General features: G+C 40.8%; 2 protein-coding genes across 9 annotated transcripts in view; one reads left to right on the forward strand and one right to left on the reverse strand.

Moving 5' to 3' along the window:
- Nucleotides 1-474: 474 nt before the first annotated feature.
- On the reverse strand, nucleotides 475-20,578 carry prr11 (proline rich 11). 3 transcript variants are annotated; one of them, XM_041196797.1, is made up of 11 exons: nucleotides 20,456-20,578; nucleotides 14,804-14,957; nucleotides 13,664-13,817; nucleotides 11,843-11,974; nucleotides 9,035-9,280; nucleotides 7,030-7,128; nucleotides 6,852-6,950; nucleotides 5,716-5,822; nucleotides 4,516-4,578; nucleotides 3,407-3,500; nucleotides 475-2,025 (listed from the first exon to the last, which is right to left on the reverse strand). In XM_041196797.1, the coding sequence occupies exons 2-11, from the start codon at nucleotides 14,953-14,955 to the stop codon at nucleotides 1,954-1,956; spliced, it is 1,218 nt and encodes a 405-aa protein (XP_041052731.1). In that variant the 5' UTR covers nucleotides 14,956-14,957; nucleotides 20,456-20,578; the 3' UTR covers nucleotides 475-1,953. The 3 variants fall into 3 exon arrangements, with proteins under 3 accessions (XP_041052731.1, XP_041052730.1, XP_041052732.1); XM_041196796.1 differs by having other exon boundaries at nucleotides 20,436-20,491; XM_041196798.1 differs by having other exon boundaries at nucleotides 1,942-2,025; nucleotides 4,530-4,578; nucleotides 20,436-20,491.
- Nucleotides 20,579-20,888: 310 nt separating this feature from the next.
- The window catches only part of ska2 (spindle and kinetochore associated complex subunit 2), a 58,637-nt gene continuing 53,438 nt past the window's right edge, over nucleotides 20,889-26,087 (forward strand). For 4 of the 6 annotated variants that reach the window (XR_005944213.1, XM_041197569.1, XM_041197572.1 and 1 more), the window contains exon 1: nucleotides 20,889-20,957. Coding sequence is in view for 3 of the 6 variants with exons in the window: in XM_041197569.1 (XP_041053503.1) it covers nucleotides 20,925-20,957 (33 nt within the window). In the remaining 3 variants the exon portion in view is untranslated. Of the gene's footprint in view, nucleotides 20,958-21,189; nucleotides 21,215-21,694; nucleotides 21,773-26,087 lie in introns of those variants that run through there. The other 2 variants (XM_041197573.1, XM_041197576.1) reach the window with 2 other exon arrangements.

Below are 26,087 nucleotides of genomic sequence, written 5' to 3' on the forward strand. Positions count from 1 at the left end.
CTATTGTTGTTGACATCTTTTGATGATCTGCTTCTATCACTGCTTGTTTGTCGCTACAACCACACCAACCCCCTCCACCTCTCTGTCTCTCTATCTCTCCGCCCCCCACACACACACCTTAAACCAGCTTATATTTCAGCTCTTTCCTGGACTCGAACTCAAGTTCTGTCGAAGGGTCATGAGGACTCGAAACGTCAACTCTTTTCTTCTCCGCCGATGCTGCCAGACCTGCTGAGTTTTTCCAGGTAATTCTGTTTTTGTTTTGGATTTCCAGCATCCGCAGTTTTTTTGTTTTTAGCCAAGTCATTTATTTTCCAGCACTACTAAAGCAGAAGAAATCATTAAACATATATTTAAGATATCATTTAACCCTATCCTGACTACCTTGGAATATAGTGATCATTTACCCCAACCCATTAAGAAATAGAATGATGGAAGTGAGCACATTCCATGAGAAGGTTTGTACACAGTTAGTCATTAGACAGTATTCACTTTATTAAAAGCACATGCACAGCTGCATATAGCAGCTCAGAATTGCTTCACACAGAGAACTTGAATCAGAAAATGCATGTCACCACTCAAGTTAACATTTCAGTCCCCAAGTTGAGGTTAAAAAAACATGGTTACATTTCTGTAGATGTACTTTTTGAAATAGCGGTATTTCCACTGGTAGTAAACAACAACAACCTTTTGAGACAGAGCAAAAGCATGAAACAGTGAGAGAGAGATAGAAAAGGGGAATCCCTACACTCCCATATTATTTCCCAATGCTAAATATTTTGGGTATGAGTTTACTTTCCATTGACTGAAGTAGTAAAGCTGACTATCCAGATCTTCCAATTGCATCATGTAAATAGCCTGATTACTATAAACATGCTCTGTGTCGCAACTTTGTAAAATAAAACGGTGAAGTGTAGAGAAATACTAATGGTAGCAACATATTAAAAATGACAGAGGTGTGCTTTTATATTGTAGTAAATGTAAAATACTTTTTCTAAATATGTTGCAATTAGCCCAGAACTAGTAACTAATAAAAATGTGATCTAGATTTAATCGTTACCACATAACAAAGGGTGGCAAATGCAAATAATTTACTAGCTGCCAGTGCAAATTATGAAGATCTTTGCTATAAAGTGCTATTGGTAAGAGGATTTGCAGTTTTTAGTCATTTGGTTAATTGATAATCTATACTGCTGTGTTCCAGTCAGGTACATGTTGAATCAAAGACCCCAAGCACCACTATATTCTATCAGCTCCAATAAATTGCATAAATCAAACTGAAGGGCAACAGGCCACAGATGAACACAGTTGTTTCTGGAATTTTATTTTATCCCACCCCAAAAGGTCATGGGAATTATCTCGAGTTTAATACTTAAAGAATGTAGGGGAATTAGAGTTAATTAAAAACAGAGCAAACCCATAGGTCTGGAAAATGGGCTGTGAGTTGAGCTATTTTTAAATTCTTAAACTGCAATTTGAAAAAATGTCAAAGCAGAGCTGTGTGAACAGTTAACCGTGTCACAAGTCAGGCAATTAATTGCTACAGTATAATGTAGATTCAATGCTGAAATAGAGCTATTTACCAGAAAGAAACAATGAAAACACTTGACTGTTTGCCTTGTGGTTTAAATTGGCTTAAACCTCTTTCCCAATCTTGAGCTTTCAGATTTACACGCTGGGGATAGTGCACACAATGCAATTAGGTTAACAGCACCCCCAGTTAACCATAGGAGTCCAACAACATCACAGCTATGTCGGCTGCACATGAAAAGTGACTGCACATGAAAAGTGCCCATACCGGAGAGCACAGTATACTCACCTTCAGCCAGGGTCCATTTATCTGCAAATTATGCGTGTGAAATTTACAGTTTTTATTTATCATATATAAAACACATACAAAAGCATTAACATTCTTTGCAATTTTAAAAGTAAAAACTTTTTGCTCAAAGAACATTAGTTTGCAATTTGATCATCAAAGCTGGCGTTCGGAGAGTAGCAGCAAGGAGGACTTTTGGGACGAGCCATCTGAAATAGAGTAGAAAGCTCATTAACTCAACAGCAGGTGTTTCAAAGCATCTGTTATACACAGGCATTACTTTCTAACTTTCTTTTAGTCTAGGTCAGAGGTTCTCAAACATGTTTTGCTAAACCTCACTGCAGAGATTTGAGTGGGAACTCTCAAGTGCTAACGCCGTTTTTAAAAATTCTTTCACGGGATGTGGAAATCACTGGCTAGGCCAGTATTTATGGCCCATTCCTAATTGCTCTTAAGGTGGTGGTAAGGTGCATTCTTGAACTGCTGCAGTCCATGTGGTGTAGGTACACCCACAATGCTGTTAGGGAGGTAGTTATTGAACTTTTTCTCAATTTTAGATGATGCCAAGCAAGGAGCAACACTGAATCCATGCAGGGCAAAATTAACTTTCTAGGAAAGGGCAGAGAACTGAGCAACAAAGTATTTTTGGGACGGAGAGAATTTTTTTTTAAAAAAAGGATGCTTATTTATGTACTCCCTGTAAACATCACAGGCACCCAAGGATTTATGCAGATTTCACTACAGGGACTAAACAAAAAAGGACAATCCATAGTGCTGCCAAGCTTGGGGCAAAGAACTTAACAAATCTTTAGGCAGAATTGCAAGGTGGTGGGGGTGGGGGGTAGAAATGGAGCAACATTTGCCATTTATTTCTCTATGGCAGCATGGATTCCGAGGGGTCATGAACACTTCCAAAAATAGAGTTATGCTGCACAGGGGTACACAAAGGGGAACAGCTTTCTTTCTATAAACTGAAGCTGGGAAATTCTCTGTAAGCTGGATAAATAGGAGTTCAGGTAAGGTGAAATCAGGAATCAGCCTGAAAGACTTGCAGGCAGTGCTACAGTGCCACCAATGGAGAAAATACATCTTGCACCCATTACTTATTAGCTACATACAATGAATTCTCTCCGTGCAAGCCCACCCTCCCAACCCCACCACCCCAGAATAATCCCTAGTTTGTAAATGTTTGGTTGAGCTAGGTGGGACATTGAAAGCTGAACCACACAGACTAAACATATCATGTTTAAGCCAAGGCTATTGAGTTAGCGGATTCCAACCAGAGGTTGGCAGACAAGCTAAAGAGCCTGGTCACTAACCAGCAACACCAAGTTAAAGAGTGCAGAAGTGGAGTCTTGTATTTGGCTCATCTCAGATGTCCTAGCATAAGTACAGTCTGTTGAAAGTTACACTCTATCCTTGTACATAAAGCAAGGCTACTTGGGAGAGTACTAGTGAACAATCATGGAATGTATCCCAGCAAGGATTCAATCCCTTCAGGAGCAATGCTGGAAAGGAAAAGAAAATATTTCTCAGTGGGGCTAGAGGAGGAACATTACAAACCAGTTGAACTGCTTCTACCTAAAATACCTCAAATTTCCGTTTTAGTGCTTGCGTCATAACTGGTGTCAGTCCTGTCCCGGTGTCTCTGTTCTCCTTGTAGAGAGGTGTTCCGCCAGGGCTCCTGCATCCAAATATTTCATAGGGTAAGCAATTGTAGTATTCAATACCTTCCCATAATAAAACTTTCATCATTCAACACAAAGCTACTTCTGGAAAAGTTTAAGTTAATTTCAGGCTTCAAACAACAGATTTAATAAATTATTCATCCTGTGTAGCAATATAAATGCACAGCATTTTACCTTTTGTTTCTGGCTCAGCCACTAGAAAATGCTGTGAGTGAAGGTTTCTTCCCTTCTTCAGGTCGAGCAATTTAAACCTTGATCCTTCCAAGATGAATTGGATTGACACCTTACTACCATTTGGGAAGGGAATGGGGTAGAAAAGAAAACTTGCCAAGAGAGATGAAAATAACTACAAGTGAGGGGAGACTTTAAAGTGAAAAAGTTTCCCAATGGTTCAAGTAGTAAAAAGGTGCATGGGTATGCAAGAGACATCAACAATTCCCATGTTCCTACACAATTGAGCTAGCCAATTTGAACAAGAGGACTACAGTTTATTTGATGGAGGTGGGGTAGCGGTGAGAGAATTAAGCAAGTTTCCCTCAATAATTACCCAGTGACAGCCTATTGGAAAGTAGGTGTGTAGAATTTTGGGGTAATCAGATTCAGACTTTACAGTGATGTTCACCCGCAGTCCAGCAGCTTGCCAACCTCAGATCACTTGAAGTAATGTGGGCATAATACAGGATGGCAACCCATTCAAATTCAAACCGTACCTGAAGAGGAAGGAGTAAATGTCTTCATGGATGAGGGGAAAAGAAAGGGAAGGTTATTTTCCAAGGTATGAGTCAACTGCTACTACAGAGGAGTACATTGGGGTACTGTGCCACCAGATCATTGAAACGTTGTTCTGCTGAGTCTGTATGGTGCACTTGGAACAAGTGGAACAGAAGTTACTTCATTACTTTTCTAATGAAGTTAGGCGTGAGTGGTTGAAATGAACATGGCTTGTTATAGCTTGTTTAAAAAGATTAGTATTTAACTATGTGAATAATGACCTTTATTAGTTAATATTACCTTTCTATAGCTACCTTCTTTAGACGCTGCCGAAGATCCATTACAGGTTTGTTTGGAGTGGTTCTAAAATAAAAACAAATATTGAAGTTGCAGTTAACCATTTCTTCAGTTAAGTATCACCTTCAAGTTTAGTACTTTAAGTCTTGTATTTCATGCAGACACTATAATTAGATAGCTAGCTTTTTAAAAAAAAACAGAAAACAGAGGACTCCACATTCTGTTGGCAAGATTTGAACCAATAATGTCTTTCACCTTTGGCTCTACTCAGCCAGTCTGATTCCTAATTAGCAGCAACTGCAGAAAAGTTCAAAGCTTAGAACATCAAGCCTTCCTGGCAAAAGGAAGATCATGTAGAGGTGTTCCCCTTATTTACTTTGAAAAATGGAAGTGGATTTTAATTAGAACATTAGATAAAAGCATTGTTATAGTTTGAGTAAGCCTCAGACTCCTTGCTGAAAAGGGATCCTGAATATTAATAATTTCTGAAACAATATTGTCCTATTCAGATTTAATGATACCCTCAAATATAAATAGAACAATACTGTTTTGAGGAATTGTTCATCATCAGGGCTGGCAATTCAAGTAATGATAAAGATTCTTGACTGTGTCAGGTGATTGTGGGTTCCAGTCCTGCTCCAGGGACTTGAGGAAATAATCTAGGTTGCCACTTCCAGTGCAGTACTGAGGGAATGCTGTAGTATCAGAGGCACCGTATTTCAGATGAAACATTAAACCAAGGCCCTGACTACCCTCTCAAGTGGATACAAAAGATCCCATGATACTAATTGAAAGCAGGGACGATCTCACCATTATCATGCTCAATATTTATCCTTCAACTAACATAGGGTTATCTGGTCATTATTGCATTGTTCTTTGTTGGATGTGCACGCAAATTGACTGCCACATTTCCTACAACACAATGGTGACCATATTTCAAAAGTATTTCATCAAATTATAAAACATTGTCTTGAAAGGCATAGTCTTTATTTTTTTACTTTTTCCATAAAGGTGAAAATTCACATTTACAATTATAATTAAAATGTTCAAAACTAAAGGATTTTTTCCACCTGCTTAAAAACATATTGCAGATAGAATGATTATACTAAAACATTACATACAATTAATAAATATATTGCAGAATGATTTTATGTTGTTTAGAGTTCACAAGATCATAGTCACTAAAGAACCTCATGGGCTTACATCATTTTTGCTGGTTTCTGCAGCTGGTTAGCTTTATCCTGCAAATTAAAGCCTTGTAGATCAGAGATTGTGACTAAAGGAGATCTTTTCCTTCCTGGTATATTCATCTGTGAACAAAGTATGAATCACAATACACAGTCAATAATAGTTAAAAATGACACTAATGTTCACACAGCTGAATTTCCATGTCTTTATATCTGTAGTCTATCAGAATTTTTTAAAAAGTGTTTCACGGGATGTGGGCATTGATGGCTAGACCAGCATTTATTGCCCTTCCCTAATTGCCCTTGAGACACTGGTGGTGAGCTACTTTCTTGAATCACTGCAGTCCATGTGGTGTAAGTACACCCAAAGTGCTGTCAGGGAGGGAGTTCCAGGATTTTGACCCTGCAACAGTGAAACAACGGCGATATATTTCCAAGTCAGGATGGTGAATGACTTGGAGGGGAACTTTCAGGTGGTGATGTTCCAATGCATCTGCTGCCTTTGATCCTCGAAGTGGTCGAATTCGCAGGTTTTGAAGGTGCTGCCAAAGGACCCTTGGTGAGTTGCTGTCACTGTGCATCAGTGGTGGATGAAATGAATGTAGGTGGTAATGGATGGGGTGCCAATCAAGTGGGCTGCTTTGTGCTGGATGGTGTTGAGTTTCGAGTGTTGTTGGGTCTGCACTCATCTAGGCAAGTGGAGAGTATTTCGTCACACTCCTGACTTGGACTTTATAGATGGTGGACAGGCTTTGGGGAGTCAGGAGATGACTTGCAGCAGAATTACCAGCATCTAACCTGCTCTTTTAGCCACAGTATTTCTTTGGCTAGTCCAGTTCAGTTTCTGGTCAATGGTAACCTGCAGGATGTTGATCATGTAACAGTTAAAAAGGTAGACAGTGCAATTCTGAAGTGAAAAGTTTTCCTATCATTAAGTAACATTATTTTCATGACATGGCTAACCAAGAGATAAATGTAGTCATTATTTGTGGTTTAAAATTGTTACTTAAAAATTGGACCCAATATTTTGTGCGTGTATTAGTTTGATATGAGCAATGCAACAGTGGGACTGATAACTATCCTGTTCCTTCTGATGTTCTTTTGAGAATTCCAGAAAGATTTGCTTGAAATGAAAAGGTGTGTAGTGCTCACCTCTGCTTCTTCCAATTTGTTCTGGGTCTTCCTCAGTTTCACCTCAAGTAAATCCTTTACTGTCACAGATAATGGTCCATCCATCCTCTCAGGAACAGTCTATCAATGCCACAAAAAGTGTTATAAAGCATACAGTCTCTACTAATAGAACAAATAGTCTTATATTAATAACACTAACCTTGTTTATTTCAAATCTGTCTGCAGTCTTCTTCAGTTTTACTTTAAGTAAATCTTTCATAGTTATGGACGGCAATCTGCTAACTTCCTCAGAGAGAGTCTGTGGATGAATTAAGAGCTGGCAATAAATTGTCTGCAATTCATATCATTATTTTGTTTAGAAATTATCTATTAAGATTATGCCCCAGATTAATGCTGTCATGGATAAAGCTTCCAAAAATTAGAGAATTACATTTATTGGCTAGATAGCAAGTAACAGATAAGATTGAAGGGTTGAATGGCCTACTCCTGCTCCTTAGTCCTATGCTGGAGTAAACTTTCTCATTGTTATTCCCTTTCACCAATGCTAATCAGAAGTATGAGAATTAGATTTTCATGGTGTACAGGAAAATGACCCTAATTTTACGCGATGTAGCAACTAAAGGCAGAAAGTGAACTTTTCAGAGAATTACAGAATTGTTATGGTGCAGGAGGCCATTTGGCCCATAGAGTCTGCATCAGCTCTCCGAATGAGCATTATGACTCAATGCTATTCTCCTGCCTTTTCCCTATAACCCTGCACATTGTTTCTATTCAAATAATCTAATAATCTCTTGGATACCTCTCTTGAACCTGCCTCCACCATACTTTCAGGCAGTGCAATCCAGACCTGAACCACTCACTTCACTGTGAAAAAGGTGCATCACATTCGCTCCTTTTGCAAATCACTTCAAATCTGTGCCCCCTCGTTCTTGATTCTTTTATGAGCAGCAACACTTCTTATCTAGTCTGTTCAGTCCTCTCATGATTTTGAACACCTCTATCAAATCTCCTCTTAGCCTTCTGCTCTCCAAGGAGAGCAGTCCCAACCTCTCCAATCTATCTTCAGAACTGAAGTTTCTCATCCCTGGAATCATTTTTGTAAACCTCTTCTGCGCTCTCTCCAATGTGTCCAGATCCTTCCTAAAGTGTGGTGCCCAGAACTGTACACAATACTCCAGCTGAGGTCTAACTAGTATCTTACTTCCTTTAAAAGCTGCCCACAGCTTTAATAAGAATAACTCATAATTCCCTAAAGTTTTGTTAGTCTCCAAAATGTGTTCCAAATGTTAGTTGTTCCATCCTGGGTTGCTATTTTGTGATGACTCTGACGCACAGGGCATCAGCATAGAATGGTATGCCTAATATGACTCAATTTTAATTCTCAGAGAAATTTCACAGAATTTTTCTTTGTTCCTAACTGCCTGCTGATGGAAATGCTATCTTCTGCTTTTCTCATTTTATCCAACTTTGATCGAGGAACAAGACTTGAACCTGGATGAAGGTTGGTCAGGAAATAATGGGAACTCCCTACTCTTCAAATTATGCCATTGGATATTTTAAACATGATTTTGAACACCTATCAAATCTCCTCTTAGCCTTCTCCTCTCCAAGGAGAGCAGTCCCAACCTCTCCAATCTACCTTCATAACTGAAGTTTCTCATCCCTGGTACCATTCTTGTAAACCTCTTCTGTGCTCTCTCCAATGTGTCCAGATCCTTCCTAAAGTGTGGTGCCCAGAACTGTACACAATAATCCAGCTGGATAGGACCTCAGCTCAGTATCTTATTCAAAAGATAAAACCTCTAATAAGGCAACATTCTCTCTTCTACTCCATCGAGGGTTCAATCCTCAGGATGACCCTATGAACAGGGGCAAGAATACCAAAAATGGAGCCAAGTTGGAACTCTGCAGGTATGGATTTATGAGAGTTCAAGCATCTAGGAGACTGCCTTCTCACCCTGCATTTGTGATATGATTCAAGTATTTCACTTATGCAGCGCAATCTAAATCCATCGAGATCCTCCCAAAGATTTGGAGTAAACAAACTTCAAGTCTCTCAGATTTTAGTTTTACAAGTGTTGTAGAATAATTTGAAGACAAAAATTAACATTTTTTGACAATTGTAAACAAACATTAAGAAGAGTGCACATCATGTCTTAATTTAAAAATAAAATCACACATTCCATATCTTGGTGCATACTCACTTGCAAAGACATTTCACTCCTACTCTTTCGCTGAATCTGCAGAGGTTTCTGTACAAACACAGAGGGAGGTGGCAGTGGAGGAGGGGGTGGCGGAAGTGGAGGAGGAAGGGCCCCGAATGGTTTTGGCAGCATGGGACGACTAATAATTGGCTGGACTGGCCATACTGGTATTTTTGCGGGGCTTGTGGAGAAATCAACACACTTTCGACAGGAACACATGTCAGAAGCTTTTGCATTATTAGATTCCTGTAAAAGATAGAAAGGATAGAATTCAAGAACAATGGACAAGATTTAAAACTATCAAGTGACATTCCCATTGATACAAATTCAAAAAGTTATGCTCTACTGCATAACACAATGAATTCTTCCATTGTGTGTGCAATTATACCTCTATTAAGTTTTCATATTTAGTGTAGATAATTCCTAAATAAATGAAGGATTTTTTCTGAATAAATAAAAGGAATTGTGCAAATTGGAATTTGTGCGAGACTATCATGGAGAAAGGGAAGCTCACAATATGGGGATCTACATGCTGGCAGTCTGAGTCATAGTGCCACTTCTACAGAGATGTGCATGCCAAACCACTTTGGATTTGATGTTGACTGGAGTTTACAATCCTGCCTGGCATATATACATGCTTGTAATGCGCAGATCTCTATATTATTAATTATATATGATATAGATAGTTCTTCTCGACCTTTATCCAGATCATAGATTAGATACAGATTGTGATGAGTGAGACTTTGAGTAACTGGTTCCCATGCAGAACCACTGTCATTAATAACAAATATCTGCATACAGGAATGCAATCAATTTCTCATCTAACTAATTCCACAGGACTCTATCATTTTTCGTAGCCTATTATGTGGGCAGCTTGATTTTGAAAGTGACAAATTTGTCAATCAGGCTATCTGCATCTTCCAACCTAGTAATTTACTCAACAAGGTTGGTGAGACATGATTTTCTTCCCTCCCCCGGAAGTCATGTTGAGTGTATTTAATAACTCCTCCTCTCTTGAGGTGGTCACAGAGTATCTGTAATAATCCCATCCAACAACTTACCTTTAACAAAGGTTATGACAATTGGCACGTAATTCCCAAGTTTTAACTATTTTGCTTTTCGAATAATGGCAGCATTTGAGCCTTCCTCTAGTCCATGGGGACAATAATAGGTCTTAATTAGTTAAGTATATTACCAAGGGGCTTACAGTGCAGGCTCCCAATTCTTTATATTTATCTAACGGACCTCAATCAGGACCAGCAATTTGATCTCTTTTGAGAACCCCTTATTTCAGTCCGTATTATGTTAGTATTCACTCTGACACTTTCAATTCTAGCATCAACCTCACTATGTGGATTGATAACTTAGCATCACCTGCTGTAGGGAATACTGATGCAAAATAGCCAATTCAAACCTACATCATTTCCTGAGAGCTGACCTGAACCTGTTCTGATTAATCATTCAATAGCCTTATGCAATCCTAGTTATGGAGAACTCAGAACATTATGTAACATCTATAAACCAATAAGGAAGAACGTTTATTTCAAAAGGTAGAGGAACATTTCAAATGGCAAAATAATTCTCTGCACCATATATGATTGGCCACATGGTGTGGGTTAGAGGAGAAACTAGACAACATCACAACAGATAGATTTTCAAACAGTATTTACTCCACTAGATGGTGGTCTATTCCAGAAATTAATGATTGAGGATAAGTAAGTGAGTGTACGACTAAGCCAGATGTCTAGTTCACATATTCTGGTTATTTCACCTTATCCATTTCCTAAAACGTGGATCACATTCTCTTAAAATCTTTCTCCCTCAAAATGCAATAGATTCAACTCATCACCACAACTTCATAGCTCATAATCTGGAGATGATAAATTTTCTGCTGCCTCTATCTTTTTACAAGCACAGATACAACGGAAAAGAATATTACTTATCTCGCCAATCATTTCATCCATTTTCACACAAGTATGCTTGTAATTTTTAAGCATTCAAAATTTAATTTCCAATTTATTTTCTCACTTCGTCAAGTCTTTGCACACAATTAAAAACAATTCCAGCAAAAGCTTTGCTTTCTCACTTAACTTGGCATCATCTGATAAAGATTATTGAAAATAGTGTTTGTTAAGAAAAATAATTTATTTGTAAATATTATACAAGAACAGCAAATATCTGCTGTTCACATGATCAATTACAGCTACCTACCTTGGCCGGTTTCCTATAACTAAGCCAATTATATTTCAGATTCCTTGTCCTAAAACATACTTAATTATTACCCATCTGAAAAATAACTGTTGTTTCCACTATAGAGTGAAAAGCTAATAAGCCTCTAGTAGCAAGAATCATATTTCTTGACAATTTTAAAAACATAGATGTTGCTTTCCAACTTTGTGGTCAGAACACTGTCCCTAATGAGCCAAGAAATTTCAATCACAATTTCCTTTACGTGTACCTTAATTTCCTTGAATATAGTTTTATTTGGTCCTGTCAGCATAAGAATATTTTGTTAAATGCATTTCCAATTCTTATTTCACCAGAAAGACAACATTGCTGGTTTCTATTCTGTGGCCATCTGACGTTCTCAATATTTGCAACTGATGATTATTTAGCACAGAAACACAGGCAACCCGAATTGTGGAAGTTTTTTTACTCAGTTCAATAAATTCAGATGGTGCTTGTCAAATCATCCAAGTCATTTTGCCTAACATAAGAATTTCAACATATAGCAAAGTATTTTGTACTGTTTTAACTGTGGATACAGTACACAAAAGAAACATATCCTGATTGAGGTAATCTATTTACCAGGTTTACATTGAAGATTTCTCGCAATTGTGTTAGTTTCATCTCAAGTGTCTCAATGTGTTGCCGCAGTGCATTCAGCTCCCTCAAATAAACACGAGAAGGAAATAATATGTCCTTCACTACTTCTAAACCCTGTAAACACAGGAGAAACAAATCATTGTAAAAACAATAAGATTTGATGTATCAGTCTTCTGGTTCATTTCATAAAGGCAGCATGCAGCTGAAACACAGATCAAAAAGGTCCTGGTTGGAGTCTCAGGATTAGCTGATTGCAACCAAATGGTAGAAAGGGCAAAACACCAGGCTTAATTGTTGCAATAATTAGGAAAGTTGTGGGGGGTGGTAAGAAGAGGTGGAAAAAAAGAGCCTAGATTTCTGCTTGATCAGAATCCAGTAACCCCTGCTAAAAAATGTGTGTGTCTCAATGCCAAGTGAGAACAGGATTGGGTTTGGCTATGACTTCCATACATTTTAACAACCTGACAGCATTCATCATTTACCCTTGCAAATTAAAAGAGCACCTAGACAGGGTTTTCAAGGCACCCAAATCTTGCAGAACCTTAATCTAACAAGATTCAGGGAGGTGGGGGGTTGGGTGGAAGAAAGCAAAAAGAGACAAAGGAGGAATTTATTCTTGCTATCACTGTTTTATAAGCTTTTTTTTAGACAAAACTGATTAAATTCCTCCAGTGAAGGAGTGGATTCAACCTTAGCCAAATGAGCTGCAGGAGGACAGGGAAATTGGCTGCGATCCAAGAGAATGTTTTCAGATGGGTTGAATGAAGACTGGTATACCTCACCCACAATTTATTAAACAAGGACAAACTGATTTCCTAAGATGTTACTCATGGATAAAATAAACATTGGCGTCTTACGTAACTTGTGTCCTCTCCAACACCTTAATACCTTGCTTGTCCTCTTACCATTGTACCATTTGTCTCAAAGCCTCTTCCATCTGTACACCCATTCGCATGCATTATAAAATCTCTACCTTCCCCCATATGTTTTCCACTGTATTCATGTACATCTCATCTTGCAGAACTTTTTAATAAGGCTAGAGAATACAAAATTCAAAATTAACCTGCTTAGACTTGGGGATCTGAGGAGAAACAATTTGAGATGTGAGTAATCTGCATATTTAAAAGAAACTGGGGTTCAGAACTTTGAGCTGATAATAGGGGCTTGTATACCAGAAGGGAGATAGTGGAAGGGAAGATGTGGTGCCAGAATCAAGCCTTGAAGAGACTTTTACTTCAGATCAAGCTTATTCACCTACAGTGGATTTGGTACTGGCTCATAAATGAGCTGGAGTACACATGAATGATAGAAGTCAGAAAGTTCTTATTAGAAACAGGGGTCTGGGTCAGCAAGCCCATGGAGACTGAATAGCATCGAAGTTGGGAAGAAGTAAGCAAAATTGCAAACCTGGAGAAGAACAAGTTTGGTGAAGCTGTGTGCTTTAGCGCATTCTTTCTTCGCAGTCAAACAGCCCGTTTACTGTCACTGTTGAGGTGTACATCAAAAGCTGCTTGGGACAGGTAGCTGAAGATACTCAACTAAAACTAGCAAGAAGTAATTTTGAAGCAGAAAGTTTTCAATAATTTTTTACCCCCTGATTCCAGTGTACCAAGAGACAAATTAAAACTGGCTGAACAATTCCAGAATGGGAATTGGAAAAACAATTGTTTTTAAAATGTCAAAGCTGAGAATTATTGTCAACACGTTCAATTTGATGGACAAAAGATAATTACACAACTAGCTGTGCAAAATCAAAATAACCTTTAGCATGTGAACTAGGGAAGGTCTGGCTTGCATTTATACCTGCCTAATGCCGTACAGCCACCAACTGTACAAGGAGGAAACCACAGCCTTAAGAGGATTCAACATATTCTCCACATTCATTAAAGAAATGAGCCTGATGGGAACAGGCTCATGCTGGGAGCAATTGCTATTAGACACTGGTGTTTCCTTCTTCCTGGATTTAAAACAAAAAGAAATGTGTGTGAATTATGTGCATCCTACAAACGATCCACAAAGTGAGAACAAACATTAACGTCAAATAATTTTTGTATCGCGTAGTAGCAGGCAACTCGTGAAATGCTACATACTGCCAGACAAATACGGTTAAATTAGGACAGAATTAACTTGCATTTATATAGTGCCTTTCACAACTTCAGAATGCCTCAAAACAAATGAAGTACATTACACTGAAGTCTACTGTAATGTATGAAATGCAGCAGCCAATTTGAGCACAGGAAGACACCAGAAACAGCAAGAAATAAATGATCAGATAATCTATTTTTAGTGATGTTGATTGAGGGACAAATGACAGCCAGGGCATCAGGAAAACTTCCCTGCAATTCTTCAAATTGTGCCATAGGATCTTTAACGTCCAATAGAGGGGTCAAATGTGATTGGATTGACACCTTGTCCAGAAAGTCCCCGAATACCGCACTGAAGTGTCAGCCTAGATTATGTGCTCAAGATCCTTCAGCCACAGTGCAGCAACCCAATTAACTGACAATCTAAACTAGAAATAATGATTCCCAATGTGGATCTGAGCCATTCGAGTCAGGTACATTCCAAGCAGGGCAGCGAGAGGATCACTGCAATTAGCAGTAGTGTATAGAGTAGGAGCTAAATGTCATCATTACCATTCCCGAACAGGATTGGTTGCGACTGACAGAAAGCTTACTTTGGGATTGGGTATGGCAGTGGCAAGAGGAAGAAAAATCAAACAGGAAATTGTTTCAATTCTACCTATCCATAAAAAGCTCCAAAATCAATTGAAAAAGGATTTAAAAAAAATTCTAATCACCAATTCAATACTGTACATTTCTTTTGGGGATGAGGAGAAAGCAAGCAAATGAATATTGTTCACTTATAGTATGATTCTGAAGTTATCCACACCACCTTCACAAGCAAGCCTTGCTAATTAAGATCAGTCACAGAACTGCTCACCCTGTAGTTTCAGCAGTAATTGACTTTGTCTTGCAGAAATGCCTTTTGTTTTTTGCCAGTAATCGTCGCTTACTATCATTCCATGCCTTTTCCATTGCTTGTTGTTTTCTCATGATCTTCCATTTCCTGCGACGCTGACTCAACTTGTGCATTGCTGCAGAAAAGAAGTTATAGAATGCTAACAGGCACCATAATGCAAACATGCAAAACGACTTAATGCAACAATCAAACGCCTCAAAACTGGATGTTGTTGTTTCAAAACATTCAACTGATCAGTGCTGGTTGATCGACAATGTGGTGGTGGGATTTTCAAATTTGCAGAAGAGATTCCAGCAGAACTTGCAATTCTATCACAGCACTGCGCCAATCCATTTGGGATTGAAATACCTTTCATCATACCTCTTCTTTGTATATCTTCACAACATCTATAACCTTTGTCAATGGTGTTTTGAAACAGGCCACCACGAAGTGCACAGGGGAGACAGGCAAGATCAGTGGCATTATGGTGTCCTATTACCAAATTATTAAAAAGGTGCCCTGGTCAATATTTATCCATCAACTCTCACCCTAAAACAGATTATTCAGCATTACCACATTGCTGTTTGTGGAATCTTGTTGCTCGTAAATTGTCTGCCATGTTTCTTACATCATAACGATGACTAAACTTCAAAAAGTACTTTATTAGCTGTTGAGTACTTTGGGATTTACAAAGGTTATGAAAGATGCTAAAATAAAAATGTTTTTCTTTTTATCTAAATGAAAAACAACTTGCATTTATATAATACCTTTAACAGAGTAAAGCATCCCAGGTCACCTCACAGGAAAGTTATCAAACAAAATTTGACACCAAAAGAGCAAGCAACCAACATCAATCAAAACAGTTGGTTGTAAGGAGCATCTTGAAAGAGGAAAGGAAGACAGAGAGGCAGAGTTTAGGCAGGGCACTCCAGAACTTAAGAGCCCAGGCAGCTGGTAGATTGGGTCTGGGATGAGAATATTGATGAGTGATTGAATAGAATGGGCCTACCATGTCTGAAGTTTAGAAGAATGAGAGCTGATCTCATTGAAACGTATGAGATTCTGAGAAGGCTCAACAGGGTAGATGCAAACGTTTACCCTGGCTGGATGTAGAAGCAAGGGGCTTAGTTTCAGGATAAGGCGTCAGCCATTTATGATTGGGATGAGGAGAATTTTTTCAATCAAGAGTGGTGAATCTTTTAAATTCTCTACTGCATCCACAGAGATCTGTGGATGCTCAGTTGTTGAGTATATCGAAAACAAAATCAATACATTTTTGGATTCTGAGGGAATTAAGGATACAGTGAGAAAGTGGAGTTGAGGTCGAAAACCAGTTACGATCTTACGGGCTCAAGGGACCATACAGCCTACTCCTGCACTTATTTTTAAAATTCTGCTCTAAGGTGAACAACCCCAGCGTCTCCAGATGAAAGTATTTAAACCCTGGTACCATACTAGAAAAACTCCTCTGCAAGTCCCTTGACATCCATCCAAAAGTGAAGTGCCCAGAACAGGCCACTATATTGCAGTGGAAGCCCAACCAATGTGTTGCTTTAGCACAACTTTCTTGCTTTTGCACACTCTGCCTCAATTTATGAAGTCACAAGCATACACAGACAGATGCTGAAATGTAGTAAAACATTCTAAGGCTCCTGCCAGGAGTGTAATCAGACAAAAATTGACACTGAGCTAAAGAAGGTGCTGTTAGAACAGGTGACAAAGCTTGCACAAATAGCAATGTGATAATGACCAGTTAATCCACTATCTTCTAGTGATTAATTGAGGGATGGAAGGAGATCTGTGGTACGGTGGTAACGTCCCTACCTCTGGGTCAGAGGCTTCAGATTCAAGTCCCACTCTGGGACTCGATGGCAGGGGAAGACGTGTTCAGAATGTGGCCAGAGAGGTTGATTCTCAGCCTGTAAATCCTCCCAATATGCCCAAAGGCAGGCAGTAAGAGCAGGAGAGTTTCCTGGTCAGCCGTACTGCAGAAGGCAACAACAAACCACTGCAGAACTGTGCCAAGCATAATCATGGACCAATCACTGCAAGTCCATAGTTGCCAATGCCCTCTTAGGGAATGGTACCTGAAAGAGGAGGAGTAGTTTAGGGATAAATATTGGCCAGGGCCACAGAACCATAGGAAAGTTACAGCACAGAAAGGAGGCCATTCAGACCATCATGTCTGCACCAGCTAAAAAAAGGAAAAAAAAAGAAACTAGCCGCTCATTTTAATCCCACTTTCCAGCACCTGGTCCATAACTTTGCAGTTTACAGCATTTCACTCCATGTGCTTCAAAATAATGGCATGGGATCTTCTATGCCCACCTGAGAGGACCTTGGTTAAACTCCTCATCTGAGGCGCAGCATCTCCAACAGTGCAGCACTCCCTCAGAACTGCACTGGGGTGTCAGATTAGATTGTGTGTTCAAGTCTCTGGAATGGGACTTGAATTCACAACCTCCTAAAGCAAAGGCAAGAAAGAGTGCTATGTCCCACACTGTTGACACAGAAGCACTGAATAAATGCTACTGGCACAACCAAAGATGTCCTTGTGGTGCAGCAGAAGAAGTTAGCAAGTGAGCAGGGTGTATTTAGCCTAAAAGGACAGGAGCTAAGTGACAGCAACTTGGCTTGGGGTTGGCAATCTGTAGTTCCAGAGCTGCTTCCACACTCACTGCTCAAAAGCAACTGATGCTAAAATATAAAAGCAAAATGCTGAGGATGCTGGAAATCTGAAATAAAAACAAAAAAATGCTGAAAAACTCAGCAGACCTGGCAGCATCTGTGGAGAGAGAAACAGAGTTAATGGCTTGAGTCCGACTGACTCTTCTTCAGAGCTGAGAAGTAGAAATGCAATGGGTTTTATACTGTTTAAGAGTGGTGAAGCAGGTGGACCAAAATAGGTCAGGGATGGGTGGGAGCTAAGGAGAAATTTGACAAAGATGTTAAGGACGCAGGACAAAAAGTGTTAATGACAGTCTTAAAGGCTTAAGTGTTGATAATGGCATAAAGGGAAGATAGCAGAATATGGGAATAGCAGAACAAGGGTCAGCACTCTGTGAAAGCAAAACATTAAAATAAGTGACAGGTGGCCATGTGTGTGTGGGAGTGGGGGTTGGGGAAAAGAGTATAGAAAAATAGATGAAAAAATATTTTAGAAATAAAAAAATAAAAAATTGGATAAAAATGGAGGAGAGAGTTCATGATCTGAAGTTGTTGAACTCAAACGTTAAGTTCAGAAGGCTGCAAAGTGCCTAAACAGAAGGTGATGTATTGTTCCTCCAGTTTGCGTTGGGCTTCACTGGAATATTGCAGCAGGCCAAGGATGGACATGTGGGTACGAAAGCAAGATGGTGTGTTGAAATGGCAAGTGACAGGAAGGTCTGGGTCATGCTCGAGGACTGAGTGAAGGTGTCCTGCAAAGCGGTCACCCAGTCTGCATTTAGTCTCCCCAGTGTAGGGGAGACTGCATTGGGAATGGCAAATGCAGTAGGTGCATTGAAGGAGGTGCACATGAAGCTCTGCTTCATCTGAAAGGAGTGTTTGGGGCCTTGGACAGTGAAGAGTTGGGAGGTAAAGGGGCAGGTGTGGCACCTTCTGTAATTGAATGGGAAGGTGTCGTTGGGAGGGGATGAGGATTTGGGGGTGATGGAGGAGTGGACCAGGGTATCCCAGAGGGAATGATCCCTATGGAATGCTGACAGGGGGGTGAGGGGAAGATGCGTTTGGTGGTGGCATCATGCTGGAGCTGGGAACAGAAATGGGAGAGGATGATCCTTTGAATGCAGAGGCTGGTGGGCTGAAAAGTGAGGACAAAGGGGACCCTATCATGGTTCTGGGAGGGAGGGGAAGGGGCGAGGGCAGAGGTGCAGGAGATGGATTGGACATGTTTGAGGATCCTGTCACCCATAGTGGGGGGGATCCCTCAATGAGAAAGTTAGAGATGTCAGAAGTGCCGTCTTGGAAGGTAGCATCATCGGAACAGATGTGACGGAGGCAGAGAAGTTGGGAGAATGGAATGGAGTCCTCTCAGGATGCAGGGCATGAGGAGCTGGAGTCAAGGTAGCTGCAGGAGTCAGTGGGCTTGTAATGAATATTGGTAGACAATCTATCACCAGAAATGGAGACAGAGAGGTCAAGGAAGGGAAGTGTTAGAGATGCACGTGAAGGTGAGTGACGGGTGGAAAATGGAAGCAAACATCAATAAATTTTTCCAGGTCCAGACGAGAGCATGAAGTGGCACCAATAAAATAATTGATGTACCGAAAAAGAGTTGTGGGAAGGGGCCTGAGTAGGACTGGAACAAGGAATGCTCCACGTACCCACAAAAAGACAGGCATAGCTGGGGCCCATGTGGGTACCCATTGCCTCACCTTTTAGTTGGAGGAAGTGAGTCAAGTTAAAGGAGAAACTGTTCAGTGGGAGAACAAGTTCAGCCAGGTGGAGTAGAGAATGGTAATGGATGGGAATTGTTCAGGCCTCTGTTCAAGGGAGAAGCAGAGAGCTCTCATACTGTCCTGGTGGGGGAAGGGGAATTGGAAGTGTAGAGGGACTGGACGTCTATAGTGAAGAGGAGACAGTTGGGGCCAGGAAACTGGAAATTGTTGATTTGACGTAGGGCATGAGAGGAATTGCAAATGTAGGCGGGAAGAGACTGGAGAAAGCGAGAGAGAATGGAGTCAGGATAGGAAGAAATGTGGTTTGTGGGACAGAAATAGGCTGACACAATGGGACTACCAGGACAATCTATTTGTGGATTTTGGGTAGGGGGTAGAAGCGGGCTGTACAGGGTTGGGAGACTATGAGGTTGAAAGTTGTGGAGGGAAGATCTCCAGAGGAGATGAGGTCAGTGACAGCCCTGGAAACAATGGCTTGATGTTCAGTGGTGAGGTCATGGTCCAGGGGGAGGTGGGAGGAAGTGTCTGAGGGTTGGCATTCAGCCTCCGCATGGTAGAGGTCAGTACGCCAGACAACAACAGCACCACCCTTGTCAGCAGGTATGATAACAGTGTCAGGGCTTGACCTGAAAGAACTGAATGCAGTTAAGTTCAGAAGGAGACAGGTTGGAGGAGGCGAGAGGAGCAGAGAAATTAAGACAACCGATGTCAGGCTGGCAGTTCTCAATGAACAGTCCAAGAGCAGGTAAGAGGCCAGAGGGAGGGAAGACACTGGAGGCAGGTGAAAGGATCCGCTGAATGGGTGGGGGTGGGGGCGGGTGGAGAGGGCTCCTGCCGCAAAGAAGTGAGCACAGAGGTTAACGCAACAGAAGATGAGTTCAGCATCACGCCAAGCCTGAAATTCATTGAGATGTGGGCATAATAGAATGAAACAATCCTTTGCTGATTACAGAGCATTCAGCTCAGAGAGAGGGAAATGTCAGAGGATATGGTGAATACAGGGCTGGGATTAGGAGGAGGGATGGGGTCAGAGGAACAGGAGGAGATGGAGGGTCCCCGATGGGCATTTGGTATCGATAAGTTGTTCGAGCTCGTGTTCCTTAACACCTGAAAGAAAAAATATGTTCTTTTAAAGCAAGTTACTAAATCTTTAAGGAGCATAGCGACCAAACATAATAAGAATTCCCCAGTTCTTCCCCCACCCCCATACTTACCGCCACTAATCTAAACTCACCAGCGTGACGGAGCTTAACGGCGGCGAAATTTAAAATTAAAAAGCTCGTGCCAGTTCCCCAATAGGAACCTGCCTTTCATGAGCCACGGTCGGCTGCCAGTCTCGACCAACCGCGTCGGGCCTCTCAACAGCAAGCCCAGCTGGATCTAACCAGTAGGGAAGAACCAGCGCCTTGAGCCCTTTGCGTTTGTAGCCAATCCGTTGCCGCACTTCAGCCGGTTTGCTCCAATGGAACGTCGCCCGTATTCCAACTATCCAATCAAATGCCGGGAGTGCATGCCGTTGCTGTCCAATCGGAAAGTCTATGTCAAACGGCCGGAGGCGAAACAACTAATCCAATCAGAAGGAAGTGTTCCATCCGGTCCAATGGGAATACTGATTTCATGCAGCGACCATCCAATCAGAAGCGCCGTCTCATCTTATTTCAGGGGCCTTTATCGGTTTGCCTTCGGAATGTAAACTATTCAATATGGAGGCCGCGGTCAACAAGCTGGAAGCGATGGTAAGAGGATTTTTTAAAAATTAAAAAAAAATATTTAATGGTGGAGATCGGCTTCCATCAAAAGAAACCTATTGCATTGGGTAGAGTAAAACCTCGCGGTCGCGGGAAAAAAGTTTAAAAAATTCTGCGCGCGCGCGATCGGTGTTTTTTTTCGGTTGAAACTTTAATTTGTTTGAAAGCCCCGTCCTGATTTGCATCCGGGTAACTGGGTGCGAAAATGGCGGGAGTGGGATTTTTCCACCTCTGGGTAGCGGCAGGTTTGACTCCTTTTTGCGTTCCGAATGGAATCACCTCAAGAGCGTCGGGTTTTAGTTCGAATTCGAGAAATAGCTGCGATTCTGTGGTGAATCGTGCGGGTTGGAGGAGTGCGGGGTGCGATGGGAGGATGGGCGAGGCGTTCCCGGCGTGTGTTGTCGCTCGCGCCCGTTCTTCATTCGGCTCCTGCGCGCCCCCCTCCCCTCTCGCGAGCGCGCGCGCGTCCTGTAGTGAGAGGAGCAGCTGCCTCTCGAGCGCTAAGCGACGACGCGGCGTGCGCCTTCCCGACGAACCACCTGCCCCCGCACGTTCCTCCTCCCCCGCGCCGCTGCTGTTATCCGCCGAACTGCTCGTTGACAGCTAGTCGCTGCGTTGCGCGCGTCCATATGACCCGCCTGTTTTAAAATGTCGACCAGATTATTAATTTCATTGGGTTTTTTTGGTAGTGTGTTTGATTTGGTACCTTTTTCTTTGTTTACAAGCAACAAAACTGATTAAAGAAGACAAATGAGCTCCGGTGCATCTTGTCCGACGGCAATTCTTCTTCACCCCTCCCAATAGTAGGAGAAGCTCGTGTGCGCGCCCCCGAGAGGGGTATTGTAGTTGTATGTTTTACATGCTTGTTTGCAGCATTTCACTGTTGGAAGCTCTTTCTCCTAGGGAATTGTACCCATTCCCCTGCATTGAACCGATGATTCACCATTTTATTTGGCCAGCTAAATGAGACGCGAAGCATTTGAGCTCCAGAAGCCGAGTGGAACCATCGGTTTTGGACAAATGCAATGTTACCTCGACTTATTTTCCTCTTTAACTTCACACAAAAAAAAACACCTTCAGGAGTTTGGGGATAAGGGGGTGGGGGGGGGGGGGGTGGGTGGTGTTCTACTGTGTAAGGCAGGCTGAAGTTTAGACCCACTGCTGACGTTGCCAGAGCTATGCAGTATGTTCTATCCTGGCATACGCACAAAGTATGGTCATGTTACTTGTCAAACATTTTCATCTGTGCAACGCTCAGATCTGTGATTAAATTTGCTTCTACATATAAGACTCTTGGTTCTCGTATGCCCTGTTCGGCATCTGTCTAGGGCAGAGCTGAAAGTGGGAAATTTTAGGGGTTAGTTTAGCAATTGTGGATGAAGTTCTGAGGTCTGTAATTTTTTTATTAGTTACCCTTGAAACTAAGTTGTGTCGGGGGAGACAGTTTTATTTTGAGCTCTCACTGCAATTAGTACAATTCACTAAGAGCCAGTGTTTGATAGTAGAAAGCACTTATTGAAAAATTGTTTAAGCTTCAGAGGTATTTTGCTATCTTTTTAAGTTCTTTGTTGAGGAAAACTTGTATGAGTGTATTGTAAAAATTAATATAACTCGAGTATTGCTGAAAAAGATGTCGAAGCTTTTTGTCTTGTACTCAGGACACTTCACAACAATACAATGAGGTGAAAACAACAATTTATATTGTATATGAAGAGAGTGCTGATTGGTTGGCAAGTGGACTCTAATTGGTAGAGGCGTTGCCATGGAGAATGCACCAGTGATGGTGACTGATAATGTGGCACATTTGCATGTACTGGAAACTATATATAATAATACACAGGGCCCTGTTCTTTGCAGACAGGAAGGACATGTACACATATTCTGCCTGCTTCGTCTAAACAAAATAAGTGAGCCATTCCCTGATTCATTGGTCAAGGCATTGTCCTGAGGAGTCAGGATCAAGTTTAAATTTCAAAGCATGCTTGGCAGTTAACTGTCAGCCACCATCACTAGTGCATTCTCAATGACAACACCTCTACCAATCAGAGTCCACTTGCCAACCAATCAACACTCTTCACATACAGTATAAATTGTTGTTTTCCCTTATTCCCTTGTATTCTTGTGAAGTGTCCTGTTCAGTACAAGATGGACAGCTTCGATGTGTTTTTTTTTAACAGCAGTACTCAAGTTCTAACTAAGGAATGACTATTAATATAATTTACGGCAGAACTTTAGTTTCAAGGTTAAAAATGGCTGTACATAAATGCATGGTACTTTTAGGGGTTGGCAATATCTACTCAGGGTTTTATATCCTTGTTTTGAAGGTGTGTTCCTTGTAGGATTGGATGTGTGCGTGTTTTGGCTCCTCCCTTTCTCGATCACAACAGCTTGTATTTATCTAATGCCTTTACTGTAATAAAATGTTCCAAGGTGCTTCATGGAAGCATTATAAACCAGAATTTCACACTGAACTATGTAAGGTGGTTTTAGGGCAAATGGCCAAAAACTTTGTCAAAGAGGTAAGTTTTAAGGAGAGTCCTAAAGGAGGCGAGACAGGTGGAGAACATAGTGAAGGAATTACGGGGCTCAGAGCCTAGGCAGCTGAAGGCATAGCCACCAATGGTGGAGAAGTAAAAATCGAGGATACTCAAGATTAGATGAGTGCAGTTATGCATCTTTCGGGTGAGAGATTAAACCAAGATGTTAAGCAACTGTCTGTACCCTCGGGTGGCACTATTTTGAATAAGAGCAGGGACTTATCCCTGATGCCCTGGCCAATATTACTTCCTCAAAAAACATATTACCATGTCATTAGCACATTGCTGTTTGTGGGACATTGCTGTGCACAAATTGGCTACTGTGTTTCCTAAATTACAACAGTATTTCAAAAATACTTCTTTGGCTCTTGGTCAGTGTGAGCTGTGCTATATAAATGCAAACCTTTCTTGAGGTGATTACAGATAGGGATGGCTAAGATCATAAAGGGATTGAAAATGAGCATGAGCATTTTAAAATTGAGGCATGACTTAACTGAGAGCCAGTGTGGGTCAGCGAGTGATGGGTGAATGGGACTTAGTGTGAGTAAGGGCATGTTTTGGATGACCTTGAGTTTGAGGAGGGTAGAATATGTGAGGCCAGCTAGGAGTGTGCTGGAATAGTCAAGTCTCAAGTTAACAAAAGGCATGGAAGAAGGATTTGGGAGTATGTGAGTTAAGGCAGGTTAGTCAGGTGATGTTGGTGGTCTCAATGATGACAGATATCATTGAAAGCTCATCTTTATGTCACCTATAACACCAAGGGTGCAAACAGTCTGGTTCAGCCTCAGAGTTGTTAGGGAGAGGGATGAGGTTTGTGGTAGGGAGCAAAAATAATGGCTTCAATCTTTTAAATATTTAAGTGGAGGAAATTTCTACTCAACTAGTACTGAATGTCCTACAAACAGTCTGATATTTAGAGGTAGTGGAGAGAGGTCGAGAGCAGTGGTGGTAAGTTAGAGTTGGGTGTCGACAGCATACATGTGAAAACCGATTTTGGATTTTCAGATAATGTCACTGAGGTTGCAGCATGTAGATAAGAAATAGGAGGGGGACCAAGAATCAGTTCTCAGGACACCAGGGGTAACAGTGCTAGAGAGGGAAAGAAGCCATTGCAGAATGTTTTGTTTTAAAGCTCCTGATATCCATCGCTTGCCTTGGTTTTGTGAGATGGGACATTTCTCTACAAGCTCTTGTATATTGCATTAATTAATACCAACTTAAAACATAAAAGGCCCTCTCCAAGGAGCTGGTGCCTTTCTGAAAATGCATGTGTAAAAGACTGAAATGTTGCATCAGAAGTGCTGTTTCATTAAACTTTGCTGGAAGCAGGGATTTGCAATATTGTAGTGTCATATTCTTAAGTATTTATTTTCTTTTGTGGAGCATGCATTTCAGCAGGGAAAATCTTTGACTAATTTTTTTGTGCATAACTGAACCTAATTTTTTTTATTATTAATTGACAAAATGTTACAAATGATTTAAATTGCTGTAACACTACATTGTTTAAAAAAAAACTTCCCTTTGTGCTTTAATGAATTTAAATTAAAATTGTAGTGAGAAATGGCTGTAAAAGTTTGCTGTTGCTACAGCAACTTTGTCGAGCATTTCCTGTATTTATATTTGAGAAAATCTTATTTAAAAATTCACACCCATTGCATTAGATGTCAGGACCCAGGAGCAGATCCATTGTTTTTCAAATGCCCTCTAACACTGCAACTAAGCAGTTCCATTTTAAATTGTTCACTGTCTAACTAGGAAAAGCCCACTGCTTGATCATTATGTAGGAAGAGCTATAGGCTCCGTGGATGCTCAGCATGGGTGAGCATGATAATTGATAACCTGAACCACAACTGTAGTTACGTGAGGTGAGATGAAAAAGAAAAATTAAAACCGTGTAGATCAATGTGATAGACTTAAGATTCTCAATCCTTAATACAACAGCCTCAGATTCATTTCAAAGTAGGACAACCTTTTCTTGTTGAATCTATTTTGAATTGATACACCCTTTTCTTATGATTGGTGACAAACCTATAAAATGCTAGTGTTCTGAGAGATAAATGTATGCAGATCTTAATATTGGAAAGCTTGTTTTTTACAAAGCAATGATTTTTGGGTTGAAGAAAGACTGAGTGAGGCACTTCATGTCTGATAAAACTTTGGCTAAAGGTCACTGAACTAGCCATTCTTTAGAATTCTGAAAATAGTAAATGGACAGGGCCAAGATTTAATAAGTTATTAACTTCTGATGAAAGTAGTGAGATGAGCAGATAGATCAGTAGTGCTGACTTCCTGATGAGACGTTAAACTGAGGCCCTGTCTTCCTGTGGCAAAAGCTCCCATGGCCCTATTCAGTGAGCAGGAGAGTTCTCCCTGTGTTCTGGCCTATACCCCTTGACCAACACGGTCCTTTTAAGAAAGGATTTTTTAAAAAAAGATCTGTCGCTGAGTCATTCTAAGTGAAGCATTAAAAGATCACCTGTTTTGGATCACTGGGTCTATGTTACTGATGAATTCTGCTGCCATTATTGAAATATATTGGACTATGTGCTGTGTAAAGGTGAATATTTATTGTCCCTTTTTA

Source organism: Carcharodon carcharias, chromosome 10, assembly GCF_017639515.1.
Source record: "Carcharodon carcharias isolate sCarCar2 chromosome 10, sCarCar2.pri, whole genome shotgun sequence".
NCBI classification, from domain to species: domain Eukaryota; kingdom Metazoa; phylum Chordata; class Chondrichthyes; order Lamniformes; family Lamnidae; genus Carcharodon; species Carcharodon carcharias.